Consider the following 20,939-nt stretch of genomic DNA (forward strand, 5'->3'; position numbering starts at 1 on the left):
TTCCTTTGCCTTCCCAGTCCCTTCTCCCATTCTTCACCCACACCCACACCACCTTCCCAGGCTGGGGCTCTGATGGCAGAAGAGGAGGTAAGAAGGCCAGGTGAGGAATGGAGTGGTTGAGCGCAAGGCAAGGTAGAGAAAATGCTTCCTTTCCTTTTGGGACTGGGGCCATTTTTCTTTCCTTTCGGGCTGGGGAAGGGCCGGTGTGTATGGAATAGGCAGAGCCATCCTATGTAGTAGGTCTAATTCAGAAGGAATTCCCACTGAGCTCCATATAGGCATTCATAGGGTCGCAATCTTTTAAAGCCAAAGGTCAGCCCCCTAAATTCCCCGTCGTGTTTTGCTTTTGGGCGAAATCCATTGGTCGTCCAGGGATGCGCTGAAGGCCCCTGAGAAAATGTATTGAAGCTCATTGGTGGCTTCCACTTGGAATTCCTCGGCTATTTTGCCTGAGGAGGAATTTGCAAATTTCCTCTGAATTTCTGCCTAAAAGTATTACCTGCTAAACTACTTTTGACCTTTGGCTTCAATTACTTGCCCTGTCTACTACGAGTCAGGTCATCTTGTATCGTTTGCAGAATAAAACTTGATCAGAGAGGCCAGGCTGATGATCAGTTTGCCAAGGCGTGAAAGGCTGATTTTTCGTGCCCATGGATATATTGGAGTTCCATTCTCAGCTGGGGCCATGCATAGGGTTGGGATGGGGAACCTCCGGCCCGTGGGCCAAATTCGGCCTGCCAGGCGAAAAGTCCTCCAGAGAGATCCCACTGCTTCACCAGTCTCTGGAGGCAAGCAAAGCTGATGGGATTGCAAATGTTACAAAATGAAAGTGTTGTGCTTGTGGGCTCTATTGAGAGGTCAGAGAAGCCACACTTTTCATTTAAGCAGCATCACACAGGGGAAAATCGCATTTGCTTACCATCGCTTCTCTGCCCACGCGTTTGTCCCTCATTACTTCCTCTTTTGAAAGAGGAAGTCAAGAACGTGCGACTGGCCCATTCGATGGGCCGTTTTGATCCCGCTACTTCTCCTGCACACAGCAGGAGATTGCGGCAACTTCCATCTTTAAAATAAGTCAGACTTACTGGGGTGTTTTTTTGTGGCGCGAAGAAAACTAGGAGAGGTGGGAGGTGCACGGGATGCAGATGACGACGTGAGAGGGACCCGCGGAAATCTGTGAGTGCCCAGCAACGAGTGTGCTAGAAAACGCTCATCTGATGGAGCTTTATTCATTACATTTGTACCCTGCCTTTTCCTTCAAGAAGCCCAAGGAGGTTTCATGATACACCTCCTTCTCTCCATCTTATCCTCACAATAACCCTGTCAGTGTCACTGGCTGGACCAAAGTCACCCAGTGAGCTTCATGGCTAAAAGGGGAATTGAATCCGGGTCTCCTCAGTCCCAGTCCAACACTCCAACCACTACACCACACTGCCCTCCACATTATCCATCTCTGGCTTAAAGGGAATGTTCGCACTGATCTCAGAAATTGACAAGAGCACTGAAAAAACATTTACATCTATTTAACTGTAAGCGTGTGTAGTGGTTAGAGTGTTGGTCTGGGACTGGAGAGACTCCGGTTCTGGTCACCTCTCGGCCATGACACTCACTGGGTGACTTTGGGCCAGTCATTGATTCTCAGCCTAACCTACCTCACAGGGCTGTTGTGAGGATGAAATAGAGAGGAGGTGGACCATGTAAACCACGTTGGGTTCCTTGCAAGAGGAAAAAAAGTGGGATCTAAATTTAATTAATAAACTTGCTTCACCTGTCTGCGAGATAATCATCCCAAGCAACTGTTTTCTGAACGCCTGCTTGCTTCTGTCCTTCTCCGCAGGAACCTGAGAAGAAACTCCTGCCTATTAGACACTTGGAAAAGGATCTGAGGACTCTCCATAGAGACCTTCAACATACAAGGTAGGAAAGGCGACGTTGCACCACATCGTCACATCCAGAGAAGAAGGTGCAAACCCGGGAGCAGTTTGAAATTGCTACATGTTAGTCTCCTTTTCTGAGTTCATCACCAGTGTCGTTATTGCTTATCACTGGAATGTGTGGGGGTCGCATGTATCCCATGGCCTGAAGGCACATGGGGCAACCTCGCTGAAACTAAATATATGTCCGGGACTGGTGTGGTGGAACCCGAAAGGGCGGGTGCCCGTGGTTCGCTGAGTGGTGGTCACAGACTCTCAAGAAACAATTTCTCTCTCTTTAGAAGGTTTATTACGAGCAGCGCACTGCAAGGTGACAGTCTCAGAAGACCTGAGGAACTGCCCAACAATTTCAGGAAAGGCTAACATATTTATAGGGTCAATTCCCCCTAAGATTCAATGGCAGAACCTTCCCACCAATCATAATACAGTTCTGCAATACAATAACCAATGAGAAGCAAGGCATTTAGGCATGTACAGAGTGTAAGTTCTGCTCTGACTAGAAAACAATACATAAATGGGTATTGCAATAGTTACAGGAATCAAATCTCCATCTGTTTCCTTTTTGTGGTTAGCTTGCCTTGAAAACATCTTACTCCACCCTCTAGCTCAGCCTTCCTCAACCTGGGGCGCTCCAGATGTGTTGGACTGCATCTCCCAGAATGCCCCAGCCAGCAGTTGTAGTCCAACACATCTGGAGCGCCCCAGGTTGAGGAAGGCTGCTCTAGCTGCCGGTGTTGACACCGTCTTGTGACATGATTTCAACATCAGCTAATAGTTGTGAAAGTAGAAGCCATGAACCTAATGATTTATAGAGCTAATGATTTATAGAGCCATTTTCCTATACCTGCGGGCATGGGTAAAAGAACCACCCGGCTTGATTTCCTCGACACTGGGCAGTGCCTCAGTGGAAGACTGAAGAAAGTTGCGATGCAAATGGAATAAATAAATGTGGAAGAGGGCGCTTCATATCTAAGTAGATCCCATTGCTGTCCTTTGCATGCAGAGACACATGTCCCACCCACCCACCTGAAGGAGTCCTCTAGGTAGACATTGAACCAACCACAGGGCGGATTTTACTCCTGCCACAAAACTGTTCTCAATGGGCACTGCTTTGCTTCTTTCCTCTATAAGTGAATAACACCCATTCACTTTTATGGGAGAAAATAAAAAGGTGCGTTGGAGGTGTCGGGGAGGGGCAGCGTCATTGCTACCTTGCCTCCTTGTCCTTATGACTCCCAGTGTCCAGGATAAAGGTCCAGTTTTACCCACTCTCTGTGGATTGCACCCTTTTTATTTGTACCATGAAACTGAATGAGAACCCCTGAGAGCCGAGCCAGCCCCAACCTACAGAGAGCCCTTCCCTTTCACCTGCCTGCCCTTCCTTGGGTTTGCTCTTGCTTTTCCTTTTCTGCTGTGGTTATAGAGCATAACGCCAACGTAACTGGAATCATAGAATAGTAGAGTTGGAAGGGGCCTATAAGGCCATCAAGTCCAACCCCCTTCTCAATGCAGGAATCTACCCTAAAGCATACCTGACAGGAGGCTGCCTAGCTACCTCTTGAATTCCTCTAGGGGAGGAGACCCCACGACCTCCCTAGGTCATTGGTTCCATTGTTGTACTGCTCTAACAGTCAGGACGTTTTTCCTGATGTCCAGCCGGAATCTGGCTTCCTGTCACTTGAGCCCATTATTCCGTGTCCTGCGCTCTGGGATGATGGAGAAGAGATCCTGGCCCTAAAATATTGCAGATTGGTATTAGCTATTTTCTTGGTTTCAATGGGAGTCATCAAGAACTGAGGTCCTTCTCGTGTCCTTTGAGCCTCCCAATGTTTGGGGACTCAAGACTGAGCATTGCTGTAACGTTATTTGGAGCTGCCTCATTCCAAATGAGACCTAAATTTCTTTGAGCTGTCTATTAGCGGCCAGTCTTGAATCCAGGTCTCCAGCCTCCCCAGGCAGAGATATTTTCCAAGGGAAGTGTTCTGCTTGCTGGCTTCCCATAGGCTGGCTGCTGCAGGAACGCAGATATTTATTTATATCACTTATATATTTATTGCATTTCTATATTGCCCGATAGCCAAAGCTCTCAGATAGCATGGTTCTTAACCTGGTTTACCTGAGGTCCCTTAAATGGTAATGCTGGGATTTGAATGTGGATATTCAGGCGTTTGTAAAGGCAGCGAGACAGGCACTCTGTGTTCTGACTTGACTGGTGTAAACGTTGCTTTCCTGCGGTAGATGTATGCTGGGAAATAGAAAACTGTCAGGGATGACACATCAAAGTTGAACAGAGGCGGCTTAAACTCACGCCAGGCTCCACTGGTAGGCTCCTTTCATGGAACGACCCCTTTGGTCTTTGTACATTCGTTAATTTGAATATCAGAGCGACGCTTTTGCAGCGTAAACATCAAACGTCGGTGTAAATGTCATGGTTTACTACTGGCGGGGTGTACTAGCAGCCGGCCGCAAAAATAAACGCTGACAAATGATCACTGCCAACCTCAGAAGGGCACACGCTCCGATACAAGCGGTCCGATTCATAGCCCTTAGTGGAACATCTTTAAAAGGCATTTCTACAGAGGACCGTCGAGGTCAACGACATAAAAGGAGACAGATGCTCGTTAAGCTTAGGGCAATTAGGATCTCTGACTTGCCCAGACGTTTCTGCCTAATTCTCTAAGTTGGCTAGTTCCGGTCTCCTTGACATTAGCTTAGCTCGAGAAGTGTGTATTTCTGTCGGTGTGGGGCAGAGGGATATGGGCAGGCAGGGGGAGGTGTACAGTTGAGGTCAGGGGCAGAACTATAGGTTATGAGAAGCGGTTTTAGATGCGTCTTGCAGAAATTGCTGATTTAGAGGAATGCCAATACCGAATTGTGACCAGAAATGGACCAGGAGCCACGTGTAGCAGTTTTAAAACTACCTTAATACACTCAGTCCCCTCACCACAGAGGGGCTCCTGCAGAATGCAAATATGGCTCATGCAGAGTGAATCCCCCTTTGAAATTAGCATGCGGCAAGGCCCGCCCCCTCCCTCATGCTCCCTGATTGGCCGCCTCCAACCCCTTCCCCTATCCCCGCTGGTGGCGACAATCTAAGCGTGTAGCTGCACCCAGAGCCCGCCTTCGCGCTACACTGGTTGGCCAAGCAGGGCTGTCCGTTATCCCGCTGGTGTAGGGGCTGCTCTGCCTATTTGGCGCGCAGGAAATGAATTGCCATTAAAGCTCGAGCTTTGAGCTTTTTCGAAGTTTTTTCTGCACATCTACCGTGCTCAAGCTTCAGTTTAAACTAAAAATGAGCAAAATCGGTCTGGTAGATCTCGAGTAATAAGCCTTATGCTACTGAATTATTATATAAGATTCCAGTCCATTATCTATCATTGCATTTGTTGTTGTTGTAGTAGATATCAATAACAATAATAGATATGCCTGTTCCTTTGGGACATGGCCCTAGATGTGAGGGGCTTAAAGCTAAATGGGTGGTGCTAAAGGAGAAGGAATGGGGCTATAAGCCTGAGTCCAAGAGTACCTAAGACAGAGATTTTTGTCACTCCTCGTGCTTCGTCTTCTGCCTTTCTAGGTCCATTCTCTAAATCAGCGGATATCGCCTTCTGCCCATGTACTCAGAGGAAGGCAACCAGGATGATCAGGGGTCTGGAAACAAAGCCCTGTGAAGAGAGACTGAAAGAACTGGGCATGTTTAGCCTGGAAAAGAGAAGATTGAGGGGAGACATGATAGGGCTCTTCAAATACTTAAAAGGTTGTCACGCAGAGGAGGGCCAGGATCTCTTCTCAATCCTCCCAGAGTGCAGGACACGGAATAACGGGCTCAAGTTAAAGGAAGCCAGATTCCAGCTGGACATCAGGAAAAATTTCCTGACTGTTAGAGCAGTACAACAATGGAATCAGTTACCTAGGGAGGTGGTGGGCTCTCCCACACTGCCTTCAAGAGGCAGCTGGACAACCATCCGTCAGGGATGCTTTCGGGTGGATTCCTGCACTGAGCAGGGGGTTGGACTCGATGGCCTTGTAGGCCCCTTCTAACTCTGCTATTCTATGATTCTATGATTCTACATTTTTGTAGCGTGATTTGGGGGGGGTTGTCTGGCGGAGTGTCTGCAGGGTTTTTTGGGGGGGGGGGGCTGGCTATTTTGTGAGCAGCCACTGCGGTGTCCACGCAACAGCTGTGGCACCAGAAGAGATGATGCTGCAGTGAAGCTTAGGCTGAAAGAGCCCATCACAGAACGCAGACACCGCCTGGTGTCCTTGAAGGCTCGTTCCCGCTCTCTGCTGATCGGCGCGCTTTCGCGTCTCTGACTGCTTTGCCGTGCCAGCGCCGCTTGGAAGTGGAATTCCGCCAGGCGTAATTCGCTCTTGTCTGCTTTCTTCCCCGCTTCAAAAACGAAAAAAGCCAACAAGAAAGAAGTTGCTTTGGAAAAAGGCCTGTTCTCTTGATTTTCACTTCAGTGCTTTACGGTCTTGGCTCCTGCAAGGCCCCTATCTGTAGTCTGCAAGGCCCTTCCTCGTGTCCTTCGCCCAGTCCCCCCTCTCCGCCTCCATCCCAGGAGCCCTGTGTAGCGCCGACCGTGTTAGATGAGGCGCCCTGTGTAGGAGGTCTGAATGGAGTGTGCAAAAATGAAAGAAATTGTGCCTCCGCTTGGGATACCGGCGTTATCAGCCAACGCTATTTTCCACTGTAGCTAATGCTTAGTAATGCCGGTTGCTTAGAAACAGGTCCTCTGTTGCCTTTTTTTCTCCTTTTCTCTTTTGGCCATTTGGCAGCCAGTGCTGTAATTGGCAAACTTCTTGCACGGTCACGGCTGGAGATTTGCAAAATTCTTTTCCAAAAGAAGCAGAAGTGAAAACTTTCTTCCCCCCCCCCCCCCCGTGAATGGCAGCTCCCATTAATTAGAGAGCAGACACAAACCGACAGTTAGCAGGAGTTTATGGATGGATGAAATATTACCTAGGCCATCGCACATGAAGGGAAGCGGCTGTTTTAGGTACCTGTCAACAGCTCTGCCTTCTCTGGTGGTTCACTCGAGCCTCAATTTATCCTATGTTGCAATTTCGCACCACGGAACTGTTTATTGCTTATTGGATTTTTGTCATCTATGTAAACACGCCTGCAAGTATCCTTTGGAAGGATACTATGATTGACGTGCACGTTTTTTTCCTCCTTGAAGTTAGCAACCCTAAGAAGAATCACGAGTGTTTCGTTACCAGGGCAGCCGACTTGAATCAGTTTGATGTGTAGATGTATCCACTAAGTTGTTAGTTATCCACTAATACTTGATGAATTAGTGGGTCTTCACATTGAGGGCATACCGGCTTTATTGTTTGAGGCTACTTTGATTCTGGTATGTTATGACCAACTCGTCTTGCAGAAGTGGTTCTTAAAGTCTGCAAGGTCTGCAAGCTTTAGGGAATTAAAATAATAATAACAATGGTCGTTTCTTCTAATAGTTTGGGGAAACTTTTGTTCATTAAATTGTAATTTATCTTGGTGCAAGAAGGTGTGGAACCCTTCAGGAGGTTTTGGTATTAACTGTTTTGTAGTGTTGTTTCACCTCCTGCCTGACTCCAGAACTGAGAAAGGCCCTGCAATAATAATGATGAACATCCAGAAAAGCTGCTTGGCCTCTCCCCTGTGGTCGTTAAGAGTCCTCCAGGCCCACACATTTTGCAAATTGTCTTTACAGCCATGAGGGCTTGAAACTTATTTATGTATTTTTTAAAAAATTGAGATGCTCAGGAAGCAGAATTCTACAGCTAGTCCTTAATTCTAGGCTTTTCCCACGCTTTTATGCTTTTTCAACAAAATCAGTACTCGCATATAGCCCTGCCTAAAGGTTTTTCATTTTTGTTTTTTAAGTATCCTGGCTTACCCTAGCTGACGCTCAGGTACTTATACACAGAGCTCCTCTAAACAAGCGATTTATTGCACACTCGTGATTGGCCGCTCATGGAAGTTTGTGGGTCCATTACATGATGTCGTCAATGATCAGGACATCTCCCACAGTATCCCTTGGAAATTCCACTATGAAAAGAACCACTTTTAATGTGGTAGTATCCTGAAAAAGCGGGATCTTCTGCCAGTAGATGGCACTGTCTCAAATGAAGTGAATAGAGGGGAAATTCACTTCCAACCACGTGGTTCCCCTCTCTGTCGGTGTAATGCAGCCCCTAACAATCGTACCAAAGAACCAGGAAGCACAAAGCCCCAGGAAGCAGTGCTATTTCTCTTAATGTAGAGACACTCATAGAGGTGAAACTAATCTATTGCATTTTATTATTAAAGTGCTTATAGTCTGTCTATAAAATCTGAGATAAAATCTTCAAGCTGAGTTGCAGGACGTACTAAAATCAATAGGCACGCATTGTGTAAAAACAGTCAACAGTAAAAGGCAGCATTCAGTTACCATAAAAAAGAATAATTTGAGTGCCCCAAAAGCTCTGCAGAAAAAAGCCTGATGTCTAAAAGCCAGCAGGAAGGGACTGGGTAAATTTCCTTAGGGAGGGTGTTTGAGAACATCAGTGCCAATGCAGAGAAGGCCCTGCCCTGCTTTGTCACCCGCTGTAATGCAGATAGTGAAGATGTATGGGGAAGGGCCTCCAAAGTGGATATTAGCATGAGTAGTAGGCTCATATGGAAGCAGGTGTTCCTTAAGGTATCCTGAACCCAGACTTTTCTCCCTCTCCTACACCAGCTCTGGAAGGAGAGAGGAGCTCAGCTTTAGCTGAAGACTGTAAACATCTGGGACTAAATTTTCCCCTTCTCAAGGAAAGGGGAGCAACGAGGAGTGAGCAGACAGGCATGACGGATGGTTGCACTCAAGTAACACCATCCTGAAGCTGCAAACCCTCCTGTAGTTGGGAGGGCCTTCTAAAGGTCATTTACCAGGCGAAAATTCAGGCATGTGGCGTAACTATACTACAGATGTAATTAACTGGGCCTCCCTCAAAGAATCCTGGGAATTGTACTTCAGTGGGAAGGCTATGAATTCTGTTAAAAGATCCCACCACCACCGAACTACGGTTCCCATGCTTCCTCTGGTAGAGCTCGTAGTGTAAGTGAAATGCCAACAGTATCCACTCCTCTACCTGTCGGTGAACTGTGCAATTGATGTACATTTGGGGGCTCTTCACAGCCTATTTATGTTGTGGTCATCTAGTCCAGGGGTGGGCAGCTTGCAGCCTTGCAGTTCTGGCTGGGCCGCCATTCCCATAATCCTTCATCATTGGCTATGCTGGCTAGGGCTGTTGGAAATTGCAGTCCAACATAGAGGTTGCCCACTCTTATTATTATTATTATTTATTTATATAGCACCATCAATGTACATGGTGCTGTACAGAGTAAAACAGTAAATAGCAAGGCCCTGCCGCATAGGCTTACAATCTAATAATCCAATATGAAGGGTGAAGGTTGCAGCGGCCTTTTTCCCACTCCTCCTTCCTGATCTCATTTGCTTTTCAGGAGAAGGAAATTCCCCCAATGTGTTAGGAGGCAGGCTGATGCTAATAGAGTCCTCTGACTTGTTCTCAAGCTTCACACAAGTCCTCAATGTTGTCCCAACGTCAGAGCAATGGCCGGAAGACCTACAGGATTGGGTCCTTCTGCAGTCCCAGCCTGTGCATGTTTCCTCGGAAGTAAGCCCCATTGAGTTCAATAGGACTTGGCCCCATGTAAGTCGATGGGGGATTGCAGCTGCATGTCTTTTGCTTAAAGAAATGTGTCAAGCCTCATTAATATTGGACGGGAAAGCTCTAATTCTATAGCCAAGTCTGTGTTACAATTAATGAACCGCTCATGGGGGGGATAAAAGGTTTAACATAAAGAAAGGTATGTGACATTATATTAAGCCCTAAAAGTATGCTCCAATCCACTTTCTGTATACTTTGTTTGCTGCTAGGTCACACTTATTTTGGTACAGTACAAGAGTGACCTTTATCTATATTAATTTAATCTCATAAGGCAGCTCGAGTATTCCACTGAAAATGATTAGCGCTCAGAAATCTCTCTTAATTTTCCCACTGACAAAGATATTAGTTTACAAGAAAGGCCTGCCCTTTGTCGGCAAGGTGGCGGAAAATCCGTGTTGTGACTTACAGTCGGCTGGAGCTCAATTACCCTAATAAATGTATTCCAAAGTTCATCTCGGATACATTTGCATTTTAATGAATGATTCTTACCTCCTCGTCATGTTGGCAGCAAAGGCTAATTTTATTAAGTTACTACATAAATGTGACACTTTGAAACTGGAATTTTAAATATATGTTTTCTTTGCTCCCTGCGTGAAAACGATTAGATCTCTTAGAATCATAGAATAGCAGAGTTGGAAGGGGCCTACAAGGCCATCGAGTCCAACCCCCTGCTCAATGCAGAAATCCACCCTAAAGCATCCCTGACAGATGGTTGTCCAGCTGCTTCTTGAAGGCCTCTAGTGTGGGAGAGGCCACAACCTCCCTAGGTCACTGGTTCCATTGTCGCACTGCTCTAACAGTCAGGAAGTTTTTCCTGATGTCCAGCTGGAATCTGGCTTCCTTTAACTTGAGCCCGTTATTCCGTGTCCTGCACTCTGGGAGGATCGAGAAGAGATCCTGGCCCTCCTCTGTGTGACAACCTTTTAAGTATTTGAAGAGTGCTCTCATGTCTCCCCTCTTGTTTTGCTCCACCTGCCTGGGACCTGCCCAAACTCCGATTGGTCTTATTAAAGATATTTATTTTAAAGCATTTTAATAGCTTCGGCTATTGGGCGGTATAGAAATGCAATAAATAAATAAATAAAATACCCCGTCTTTCTCTTTTCAGGAGGTGCCCAAAGCAGCTTTATTTATTTCATTTCATTTCTATCCTGCCCAATCGCCAAACCTCTCTGGGCGGCTTGCAACAATTCATGAGACAATAAAATACAACGTTAAAAATGCGGTGTAAAAATACAGCATAAAAATTTAAATACCAAGACTTTAAAACAATTTAGACAGCTAAAAACAGTTTTATATACGTCAGGGGTAATGTGAGTTGACCGTCCATTGTACATAACCAGCTGTTGTACACATTCACCATCCTTATGGAGTATTTGGAAATAATAATAATAATAATAATAATAATAATAATAATAATAATAATAATAATTTTTACCTGCCTCTCCATTCTGATCGAGGCGGGGAACAATAATAAATGATAAAATACATAAAACTGAATTAAAACATAATATACATTGTTAAAAACATCCTAAAAAAAAATCCTAAAAATCGTGCACATTTTGGGGGCAGTATGAATAGTTTCCCACATCTCCGGGCAATATGCACATTCTCCAGTCAGTATGCATAGCCTCCAAGGATTATGGCTGATTTCCTCGCATCCATAATGGGATGCAAGATGAGGAGGAGAAACTGACGAGGCGATCCAGAACTTTACATTCCTGAGTGATTTTATCTAATTTAATCTAGATTTGTGTAATTTTAGTTATTTTAGCTAGAGACCCAGACTTTGAAGGTTGTATCTGATTTGGGTTTATGTAAACTTTATGTAAATATCTTACCTTTGCATTGAGATCTAGCATCTTTTGTTAAATATTTGTTTATGATGGTCTGATGAGTGTAGACAAATGAACAAGACTGAACTTGTCAGTATCTGGGACAAGTTCCCTGGACTTCTGCAAGCAGCTTGTAAGGCAGGAGAGGGGAAATGTTTACTTCCGTTAAGGATAATATATTGGGGGCTGATAATGGGCGGGGCTGCTGATAGTGGGCGGGGCTGAAGTCAGCAGTGGGCAGGGCCAGAGGTGAACATGCATAAGGCTACCCCTTCTCTCTCTCTCTTTCTTGCTGGGGGAAGGGCAGCTCACTTTTTCCAGGTAGGAACTGATCACTTTCACGGGGCTTTTGAAATCAGGCTGAGGGGTGCAGGTTTGCCAGCTCTGTCATAAGCAAATGTGGGAGCGGGGGGGGGGCGGGGCGGAGAAAGATCAGAGACTTCTGATGCAACCATGGGTTTCTCAACAGTCTTTTTAGCATGCACATTTTTCCTCTTGGTAGAAATCAGAGGGTAATAGTTCTTCTCAAACGGGAAAATAGCATCTCCCTATTGCTGCATTTCCTATGATATTTATTTTATTTATTTATTTATTTATTACATTTTTATACCGCCCAATAGCCGAAGCTCTCAGGGCAGTTCACAAAAATTAAAACCATAAGGAACATGATAAAACAACCAATAATCTAAAAACCAAAATACAAGATAAAAAGCACAACCAGGATAAAACCACACAGCAGAAATTGATATAGGATTAAAATACAGAATTAAAACAGCAAAATTTAAATTTAAGTTAAATTAGGTGTTAAAATACTGAGAAAATAAAAAGGTCTTCAGCTGGCGACGAAAAGAATACAGTGTAGGCGCCAGGCGGACTTCTCTGGGGAGCTCGTTCCACAGCCGGGGTGCCACAACAGAGAAAGCCCTGCTCCTAGTAGTCACCTGCCTCACTTCCTTTGGCAGGGGCTCACGGAGAAGGGCCCCTGTTGATAATCTTAAGGTCCGGGCAGGTACATATGGGAGGAGGCATTTCTTCAAATAACCTGGCCCCAAGCCATTTAGGACTTTGGTACCAACACTTTGAATCGAGCCCGGACCTGGACTGGCAGCCAGTGAAGTTGTAAAAGGACTGGCGTGATGTTGGCACTGGTTATGTCTCATCTTGAGTATTGCGTCCAGTTCTCGGCGCCACACTTGATGAACCACATAGCACGTAGTTAAAGTATGGAATTCGTTACCACGGGGCATAGTGATGGCCCCCCATTTGGATGGCTTTAAAAGGGGGTTGGATAAGCTCCTGGAGGAGAAGGTTGTCCATGGCTACTAGCCCTGACGGTTGTGTGCTACCTCCAGTATCAGAGGCAGTAAGCCTGTGTACACCAGTTGCTGGGGTACATGGGTAGGAGGGTGCTGTTGCACCCATTTCCTGCTTTGTTGGCCCATGGTCGATAGCTGGTTGGTCACTGTGTGAACAGAGTGCTGGACTAGATGGACCCTTGGGCTCTTCTTACGTTCTTCTTCTTACGTTCTTAAGCGTTTGGTTTCCCGTCATTTCAAACAGGTGCTTGATCAACTCCGTGAAGATCGGGCGGGGGTATTTCCATACTCTGCACAGAGAGACTGCGGAGAGGAAGATGGCTCACAAGCTGGAAGAGCAGAAAGAAGAGGAGAGGTGGAAAACTGAATTTCGGGCCCCTAAAGCCCCATTGTCCTCATCGTCAGATGAGGGGTCATCTGATGAAGAAATAACTGAGTATGTGTTCTTCGGGGTTTCCTCGTTCACGCATTTTCTTTTCCAAGTAGCTGGTTTCCATAGCTGGTTTGATTAAGAGTTCAGCTGAAATCATTGAGGGAGCTTTGCTTTTTCCCGCCGGGACCCTGCTCCACAGCTGTTTGTGAGATTAACCAAAACCATCTCCTGACTCTTTATGAGGAAGGCGACACGGGGCCTGGATAGCAGACTTTCGTTCTGCTGACCCAGTAGCTGTTTCCCATGCTCCCCAAACAAAAGTTGCAGACCCCACCCCCACCCCACCCCCCAAAAGCCACCGTACCCCTTAGATTTCTGTCTCCAGTGCAGGCTGCGTTCCAACTGGAATAATGAAGGGTGAGCCGCAAGCTCAAGCTGGTGTTAGAAAGCAGTCATTTATTTGCGAAGAATTCCAGCCTTAGGTTACCCTTGGGGCTAAGGGGGTCTTCATGTGCCTTATTCTGGGGCATCACAAACAGATCACTCAAGAATATATATATATATATATATATATATATATATATATATATATATATATACACACACACACACACACACACATGTTCACACAACATGCTAACCCATGCTCAGTGGTGGAGTGTGGGTCGTTTGTTGAATCGTGGGCTAGCGCGTTGTCTGAACTCAGGACGTGTTCCACAGGGTAGCTTCTTAACCACGTAGCGTGACTTGTTAACCACCCTGGTGGCTTCTCAAGGTGGCTTGTTCGAGGAAAATAAGCTGCATTGCATGGTTAACAACAAGCCACCCTGCAGAAAGTGTCCTGGGTTCAGATAATATGCTAACCCACGGTTCAACAAACAACCCACAGTTCAACAGCGGGTTGTGTGAACCCAGTCAAGAGAGAGAACAAGTTGGACCTGCAAGAAAAAGTTGCGGGGTGCGTTCTGGCCAACGTCTTTGATCACTCACCTCACCCCACCTCACTCATCCCCACACATCACATTCAGCCAGCACTCTGTAGCCTCTGAGCATGCTTGTGTATAATGGCAATTTGCTAAGATACAATAAGCCATGAATGAATGGTGCTTGTCGCTCATTGGGCTGTTTGGAGCATTTTTGTTGCCGTAACCTCTGCAAAATGTGGGGTTCCCATAACCGGGCTGATAACCCCCCCCCCCTTTCTGTGTGCAGATGGTGCCTTTTTGTCTACGTAAGGATTGGCGTTCAGTGAACGGATTTGCTATTATGGCAGTCTTCCTAAAATAAACCACTGCTTTCTAGAGGCCCACCTCTTTCTTCATTCTCCCATTTTATTGGGTGTGTGTGTGTCTTCCCTTGCGCTCACTGACGTTCCAACTACTTCAGCTTTTTCTTCCCAGAACCTGCCCAAGGGATAAGCGTGTGCAACAGCTAGTAGCCACTAGCTGTCAAAAGCCATCAATGCTCATTTAAGGAAGCATCTTGCTGACAGGGGGGCGCTGTAGCTCAGTAGCAGAGCCCCTGTCTGGCATGCAGAAGAGCTCAGGTTCAATCCCTGGCATCTCCAGGTAGGGGAGGAAAACGTCTACCTGAAACCCTGGAGAGCTGCTGCCAATCAGTGTTGACAATACTGGGTTAGATGGACCAAAGGTCTGACTCATGATAAGGCAGCTTCCTATGTTCCACCTTCTAGGCATCAAGGAACATCTTTACCAATTGAGTATATGGATGAAAGACTGTCTTCTCCCATGTGAGCCTGCTCGTGTTCTGAGATCATCTGGGGAGGCCTTTCTCTCGGTCCCACCAACATCCCAGGCACGCCTGATGGGTACGCGGGACAGGGCCTTCTCGGTGGCTGCTCCAAGGCTCTGGAACTCCCTCCCCAGGGAGGCTAGGCTGGCTCCCTCTGTGCTACACTTTCGGAGGCAGGCAAAACCCTTTTTGTTTCAGCAGGCTTTTGGAACTATACTGGACCTGTGTTAATGTATTGGATCATCCCCGGCACCCTTTTAACCTGTTACAGTTTTTTAAAAATTTAACATGTTTTTAATTTTACTGTAGGTTTAATTCTATTTTAACTTTTGTAATTTATATTTATATGTTTTAATTGTACATGTTTTAACCTTGTAAACGGCCTTGAGTTCCAATACTGGGGAAAAGGCAGGATATAAATAAATATAATAATAATGATGATGATGATCAAACAGAAATTTGGATGGCTTTGAAAAACGAATTGGATAAATTCCTGGAGCAGAAGGGTATCCGTGGCTGCTAGTCCTGTTGTCCCTGTGCTACCTCCAGTATCAGAGGCAGTATGCCTATGTCCGTCAGTGGCTGGGGAACATGGGTGGGAGGGTGCTGTTGCACCCGTGTCCTGCTTTTAGGTTTCCTGGACGTTACGGACCCTTATTAATTTATTTATTTATTACATTTCTATACCGCCCAATAGCCGAAGCTCTCTGGGCGGTTCACAAAAGTTAAAACCATAATAAAACAACCAACATGTTAAAAGCACAATTACAGAATACAGTATAAAAAGCACAACCAGGATAAAACCACGCAACAAAATTGATATAAGATTAAAATACAGAGTTAGAACAGTAAAATTTAAATTTCAGTTAAAATTAAGTGTTAAAATACTGAGAGAATAAAAAGGTCTTCAGCTGGCGATGAAAGCAGTACAGTGTAGACGCCAGGCGGACCTCTCTGGGGAGCTCATTCCACAACCGGGGTGCCACAGCGGAGAAATCCGTCCTTCTAGTAGCCACCTGCCTCACTTCCTTTGGCAGGGGCTCACGGAGAAGGGCCCCTGTAGATGATCTTAAGGTCTGGGCAGGCACAAATGGAAAGAGGCGTTCCTTCAAATAACCTGGCCCCAAGCCGTTTAGGGCTTTAAATGTCAATACCAGCACTTTGAATCGGGCCTGGACCTGGACTGGCAGCCAATGAAGTTGTAAAAGGACTGGCGTGATGTGGTTTCGCCGGCCAGTCCCTTGGTCTGTTCCAGCACAGCTCTACTCATGTAGCAAATGGGCAGTGATGAAAGCGAGTGGGCGTCACCCAGGTTGGAGCCCCAGTATGGACCACCCAAAGGGGCGAGCTTTTAAACTTTGGCCTTTCAAAAAGGGAGCCAAGTGCTGGAGTAGATGGACCCTTGCTCTTATCCAGCTGGGCTCTTCTTATGTCCTTAAAGCCATCGCCTGGCTCTTAATACAAGCCTGCTCCACTTGCATCACGCTGTAACTACGTCACGGCAGCCTGCCGTGTGGGGCACCGTGACCCCCCCACCCCCCACTCATCTTGGCAGGTCAGGCTGTTCTTCGGAAAAGGCGGAGACGAGGGAGAGCAGAAACCAGATCCGCAGTGCCGGACTAGAACGCCCTGTGCTTTTGTTTACTGACGCCTGTCTTGCCTGTCTCTTCCTTTAGTTTCTTTATGACAGAATGTCCCATTATGAGAGAGAGGCAGAGGAAGCAGAAGAAGAAAAGGATCCGGCCGTTCACTCCGTTCTATAACGGCCTGCTGGCACAAAAACATCCGGATGAGCATTTGTACGTCTCAAGGCACCCCCTGTCTCCTCCCCCCCACCCCTAAATAATGTTTGATGTTTCAGAAGTGGGTGATCCATGAAACAACAACACACACACGCATCCAAATTAAAACAGTTGAGAGACCAAATATGGTCTCCAAGTTGATTCTGTCTGCTCAAGTTGATCCTTTTGATTTTACATGTGTCCTGGTGTATTTCCCAGGTCCTGGTTATTAAATTCTGTTTCCGTGGATACTGGATTGGATCCAGGATCAGCCTTCCACGAGAGAAAGAGCTCTGTTCGTGGAAGACCCCTCTGCCTGATTCTTTGGGGTTCCCACCCCCACACCACAGCTCACCCCATGCAGTAAGGGTTTCCTGGCACTGTGCTGCATTTTCAAGGAGCCGTAGGGTCAGCTGTGGGATGGAGAGGGCTGAAAAGACTACTGCCATTAGTGGAGTGGGTTCAGTGTAAATCTGGATACTCTTGGAGGGCTGTGCAAGCCGGGGGCTTTCCCATTCTTTCAGAATATGGGGAAAGATTCCTGTGGAGACACATGTAGGATCCTTATGATCTGTTCTGGAAGGGAGCTTCTTTCCGAAGACAACCTCCAGTTGCGTGGCAGTTTCTGTAAGGCTCTCTGTGTATGCTCAGAGGTACTTTGATTCCTTTGTATGTATTTCTTTGGGAAAAGGGGGACAACTAGTTGTGGGAGAGTGATGCTAAAGGGGGTGGATTATAGCAGGAGTGGGCAGAAAGTAGCTTCGATGTTTTGGACTTCAACTCCCAGAAGCCCTTGCCAGTGGGATCAATGATCAGGAATGCTGGGAGTTGAAGTCCAGACACCTAGAGATCTACTTTCTGCCCACCCCTGGTCCACAGGACCCACACCAACAATACCTGCAGTTACAACACCGTTTGAGCACCGCACGTCCAGAGCCTGGCTGCGCGTTTCTCTGGATGGTGGCCCATTTGGCCAAAGTGAACACATGAGCCCTTCTCTCCCTCTTCTCCACCAGTCAGCCCACCTGTCTTCCTCTGTTTTTGCCAGTGAATCCATCTTTCGGCAGCTCTGTGCCCTCAACTGGCTCTTGGAAGCGCTGACTCTTGAACCCAACACCAGCATGAAGCCTCTGATCACGTGCTGGAATCCCAGGTAAGCCTGGCTGCAAGGTCATGAAAGGGGGTGCTGTGGCGTTACACCCCCCCACAAGTCAGTTCCCTAATGTATGTCTAGGGATTTGTAAGTCTATTGTGTTTAGGATGTTGACCTGAGTGGGTGGAGATTGAATATCTTAGGAGGGGGGAGGAGGATATATAAGGGAATGACTGAGGTGATGGGGGTGTTTTTAAAGTACTTTGGTTCGGGGGAGAATTCGAGGATCAGGGTAAAGAGGGTGGTCTTTTGAGTGTAGTGTGCAGATAGTTGGTGTATATTAAACAATCCTGATAATAAAGGAAGTTCAAGAGTGAAGGTGTGAGAGAGAAAGGAAAGTGTGTATGAGAAGAGAGAAAGGATTGGACGAGAGGTTTTGACAAGGGTCTGAAAAGTTTTATGATGAAACAAAGTTTGTGAACATCGAAATAAGTTTTTATTCAGTTTGTTTTACTGCCACCAAAATCCCACGTGTCTCCTTGGCATCTATCACCTGCAGTTATATATACATATAACACCCGTTCTGACATTAATTCTCCATCAGCACATGTAATTCACAGCGCATTATTTTATTCCTGAAATCATTCCTGTTTAACCCCTTTCTCCACCTAGTTTGTAGAAAGGTGGTGCTTGTCCCTCACCCCAGGCCCATAAAGTGGTGGCGCTTAGCTTGAGCAGGGAGTGTCCGCGGACAGGCCTGTTGTAAAGACTAATGTTGCTAATAAGAACATCAGAAGAGCCCTGATGCTGGATCAGACCGAGGGTCCATCTAGTCCAGCACTCTGTTCACACAGTGGCCAACCAGTGCTCTGCCAGGGACCCAAAAGCAGCACATGGGTGCAACAGCACCCTCCCTCCCATGTTCCCCAGCAACCGATGTACCCAGGCCTACTGCCTCTGATACTGGAAGCGGCATATAGCCTTCAGGACTAGTAGCCGTTGATGGCCTTTGCCTCCAGGAATTTATCCTACCCTCTTTTAAAGCCATCCAAACTGGTGGCCATCGCCACAACTTGTGGTAGTGAATTCCATACTTTAGCTCTGCCCTGCGTGAAGAAGTCCTTCCTTTGATCTGCCCTGAATCTTCCGCCAATCAGCTTCATGGGGTTGACCCCACTGGGTTCTAGTATTGTGGGAGAGGGAGAAAAGTGTGGGGCCCCACTATTTACTTCCCTCCATTGGGAGAATTTACCATTTATTCCTACTCTGCTTTCTGTTCTTTAACCAGCTGTTGATCCACAAGAGGACCTCTCCCCTTATTCCATGACTACTAAGAGCAAGTCTACACCGCGTTCCGAAGGCGCCCTGAAGCCCCTTGAGGGCGCCCCGAAAACGCTCGTGTAGTATGTACCTTAATCGTCCCCAGAAGAGGCGGAGGAGGAGGCGTCATTTGGCAGCGGGGGCGGAGGCCCCTGCGCGGTCCCGGGGGCGTGGGAGGCGCCCTCCCCTTTCCTCGCCCGTCCGCTCTCTTCCCTCCCACGACCCAGCACCGCTGGTGGGAGCTCTCGCAGGGCCTGCTGGCTAAAGGGAAACGGAGCCTGGAGCAGCCCGCCCACAGTCTGCGCTGCCGAAGCACGCCTCCTCCTCCGCCTCTTCTGGGGACGATTAAGGTACGTACTCCACAAGCGTTTTCGGGGCGCCCTCAAGGGGCTTCAGGGCACCTTCGGAACGCTGTGTAGACGTGGCCTAAGTTTGCTCAGGAGTCTTTGGTGGGGGACTTTATGCAAAGCCTTTTGGAAGTCCAAGTATACAATGTCCACTGCATCTCCCCTGTCTACATGTCTGTTGACATTCTCAGAAAACTCTAAAAGATTAGTGAGACAGGACTTATTTATTTATTTATTTATTTTATTACATTTATATACCGCCCCGTAGCCGAAGCTCTCTGCTTTTGCGGAATCTGTGTCGGTTCTTTTTCAGGAGGACTTGTCCCCTTCTATATGCTTACTCTTGTTGTGTTTAATAATGCTTTCAACCAATTTACCTGGAACAGATGTTAAAACTAACTGGCCTGTAAATTCCCATATTCCTCTCTGCCCCCGGATCCCTTTTTAAAAATTGGTGTTAGATTGGCCATCCTCCAGTCCTCTGGTACAACGGCTGAGCTTAGGGACATGTTGCATATTTTGGTTAGAAGATCAGCAATTTCATCTTTGAGAACTCTAGAATCATAGAATTAGGAGAGTTGGAAGGGGCCTACAAGGCCATCGAGTCCAACCCCCTGCTCAATGCAGGAATCCACCTTAAAGCATCCCTGACAGATGGTTGTCCAGCTGCCTCTTGAAGGCCTCTGGTGTGGGAGAGCCCATGACCTCACCAGCCAACTGATTCCATTGTCGTACTGCTCTAACAGTCAGGAAGTTTTTCCTGATGTCCAGCTGGAATCTGGCTTCCTTTAACTTGAGCCCGTTATTCTGTGTCCTGCACTCTGGGAGGATCGAGAAGAGATCCTGGCCCTCTTCTGTGTGACAACCTTTTAAGTATTTGAAGAGATGGTATCTAGGATGGATACCATCCGGGCCGGGTGATTTATTTGCTTTTAATTTGTCAATAAGGTGGAGAACTTCATCTTTTGCCACCACTATTTGCCTTAGTTGCTCAGACTCCCTTCCTGAAAACATCAATTCAGGTACAAGCCCACCCATCAAGTGAAGGTTGCTAGGGCTTTAGAAAACCAGAAACATTGTATGCCCTCTTGGAATGTGCAGAGCCCTCGTCGCAGATTTGATCCCTGCCAGGTTGCTATAGAAGAGCCTTCTCCACATCTGGAGATCTGGAGGAGAAGGCTATCAAAGGCTACTAGTCCTGATGGCTCTACGGTGCCTCCAGTAATCAGAGCCAGAACGTCTACGTACACCAGTTGCTGGGAAACGTGGTCAGGAAGGTGCTAAGGCACCCATGTCCTGCTTGTGGGGTTTGCGGTACGCAGCTGGTGGGCCACTGTGTGAACAGAATGCTGGACTAGATGAATTCTGGGTCTGACCCAGCAGGGCTCTTCTTAGGTTCTTATGGTGGCATCCAGATGAGTTGGGAGTACAACCTTCTTCATCTCCAGTGAGCATGGCCAATGGTTAGGGCTCTTCTTAGGTTCTTA

The 20,939-nt window shown here is 46.9% G+C and overlaps 1 protein-coding gene across 1 annotated transcript in view; it reads left to right on the top strand.

Moving 5' to 3' along the window:
- Positions 1-20,939, top strand: part of CCDC60 (coiled-coil domain containing 60) — a 64,998-nt gene that overhangs the window by 21,072 nt on the left and 22,987 nt on the right. Inside the window, exons 3-6 of the mRNA XM_063143779.1 lie at positions 1,838-1,917; positions 13,031-13,222; positions 16,588-16,710; positions 17,741-17,845. Of these exons, the coding sequence (XP_062999849.1) occupies positions 1,838-1,917; positions 13,031-13,222; positions 16,588-16,710; positions 17,741-17,845 (500 nt within the window). The remainder of the gene's footprint in view (positions 1-1,837; positions 1,918-13,030; positions 13,223-16,587; positions 16,711-17,740; positions 17,846-20,939) is intronic.

This window comes from Elgaria multicarinata, chromosome 18, assembly GCF_023053635.1.
Source record: "Elgaria multicarinata webbii isolate HBS135686 ecotype San Diego chromosome 18, rElgMul1.1.pri, whole genome shotgun sequence".
Classification (NCBI taxonomy): domain Eukaryota; kingdom Metazoa; phylum Chordata; class Lepidosauria; order Squamata; family Anguidae; genus Elgaria; species Elgaria multicarinata.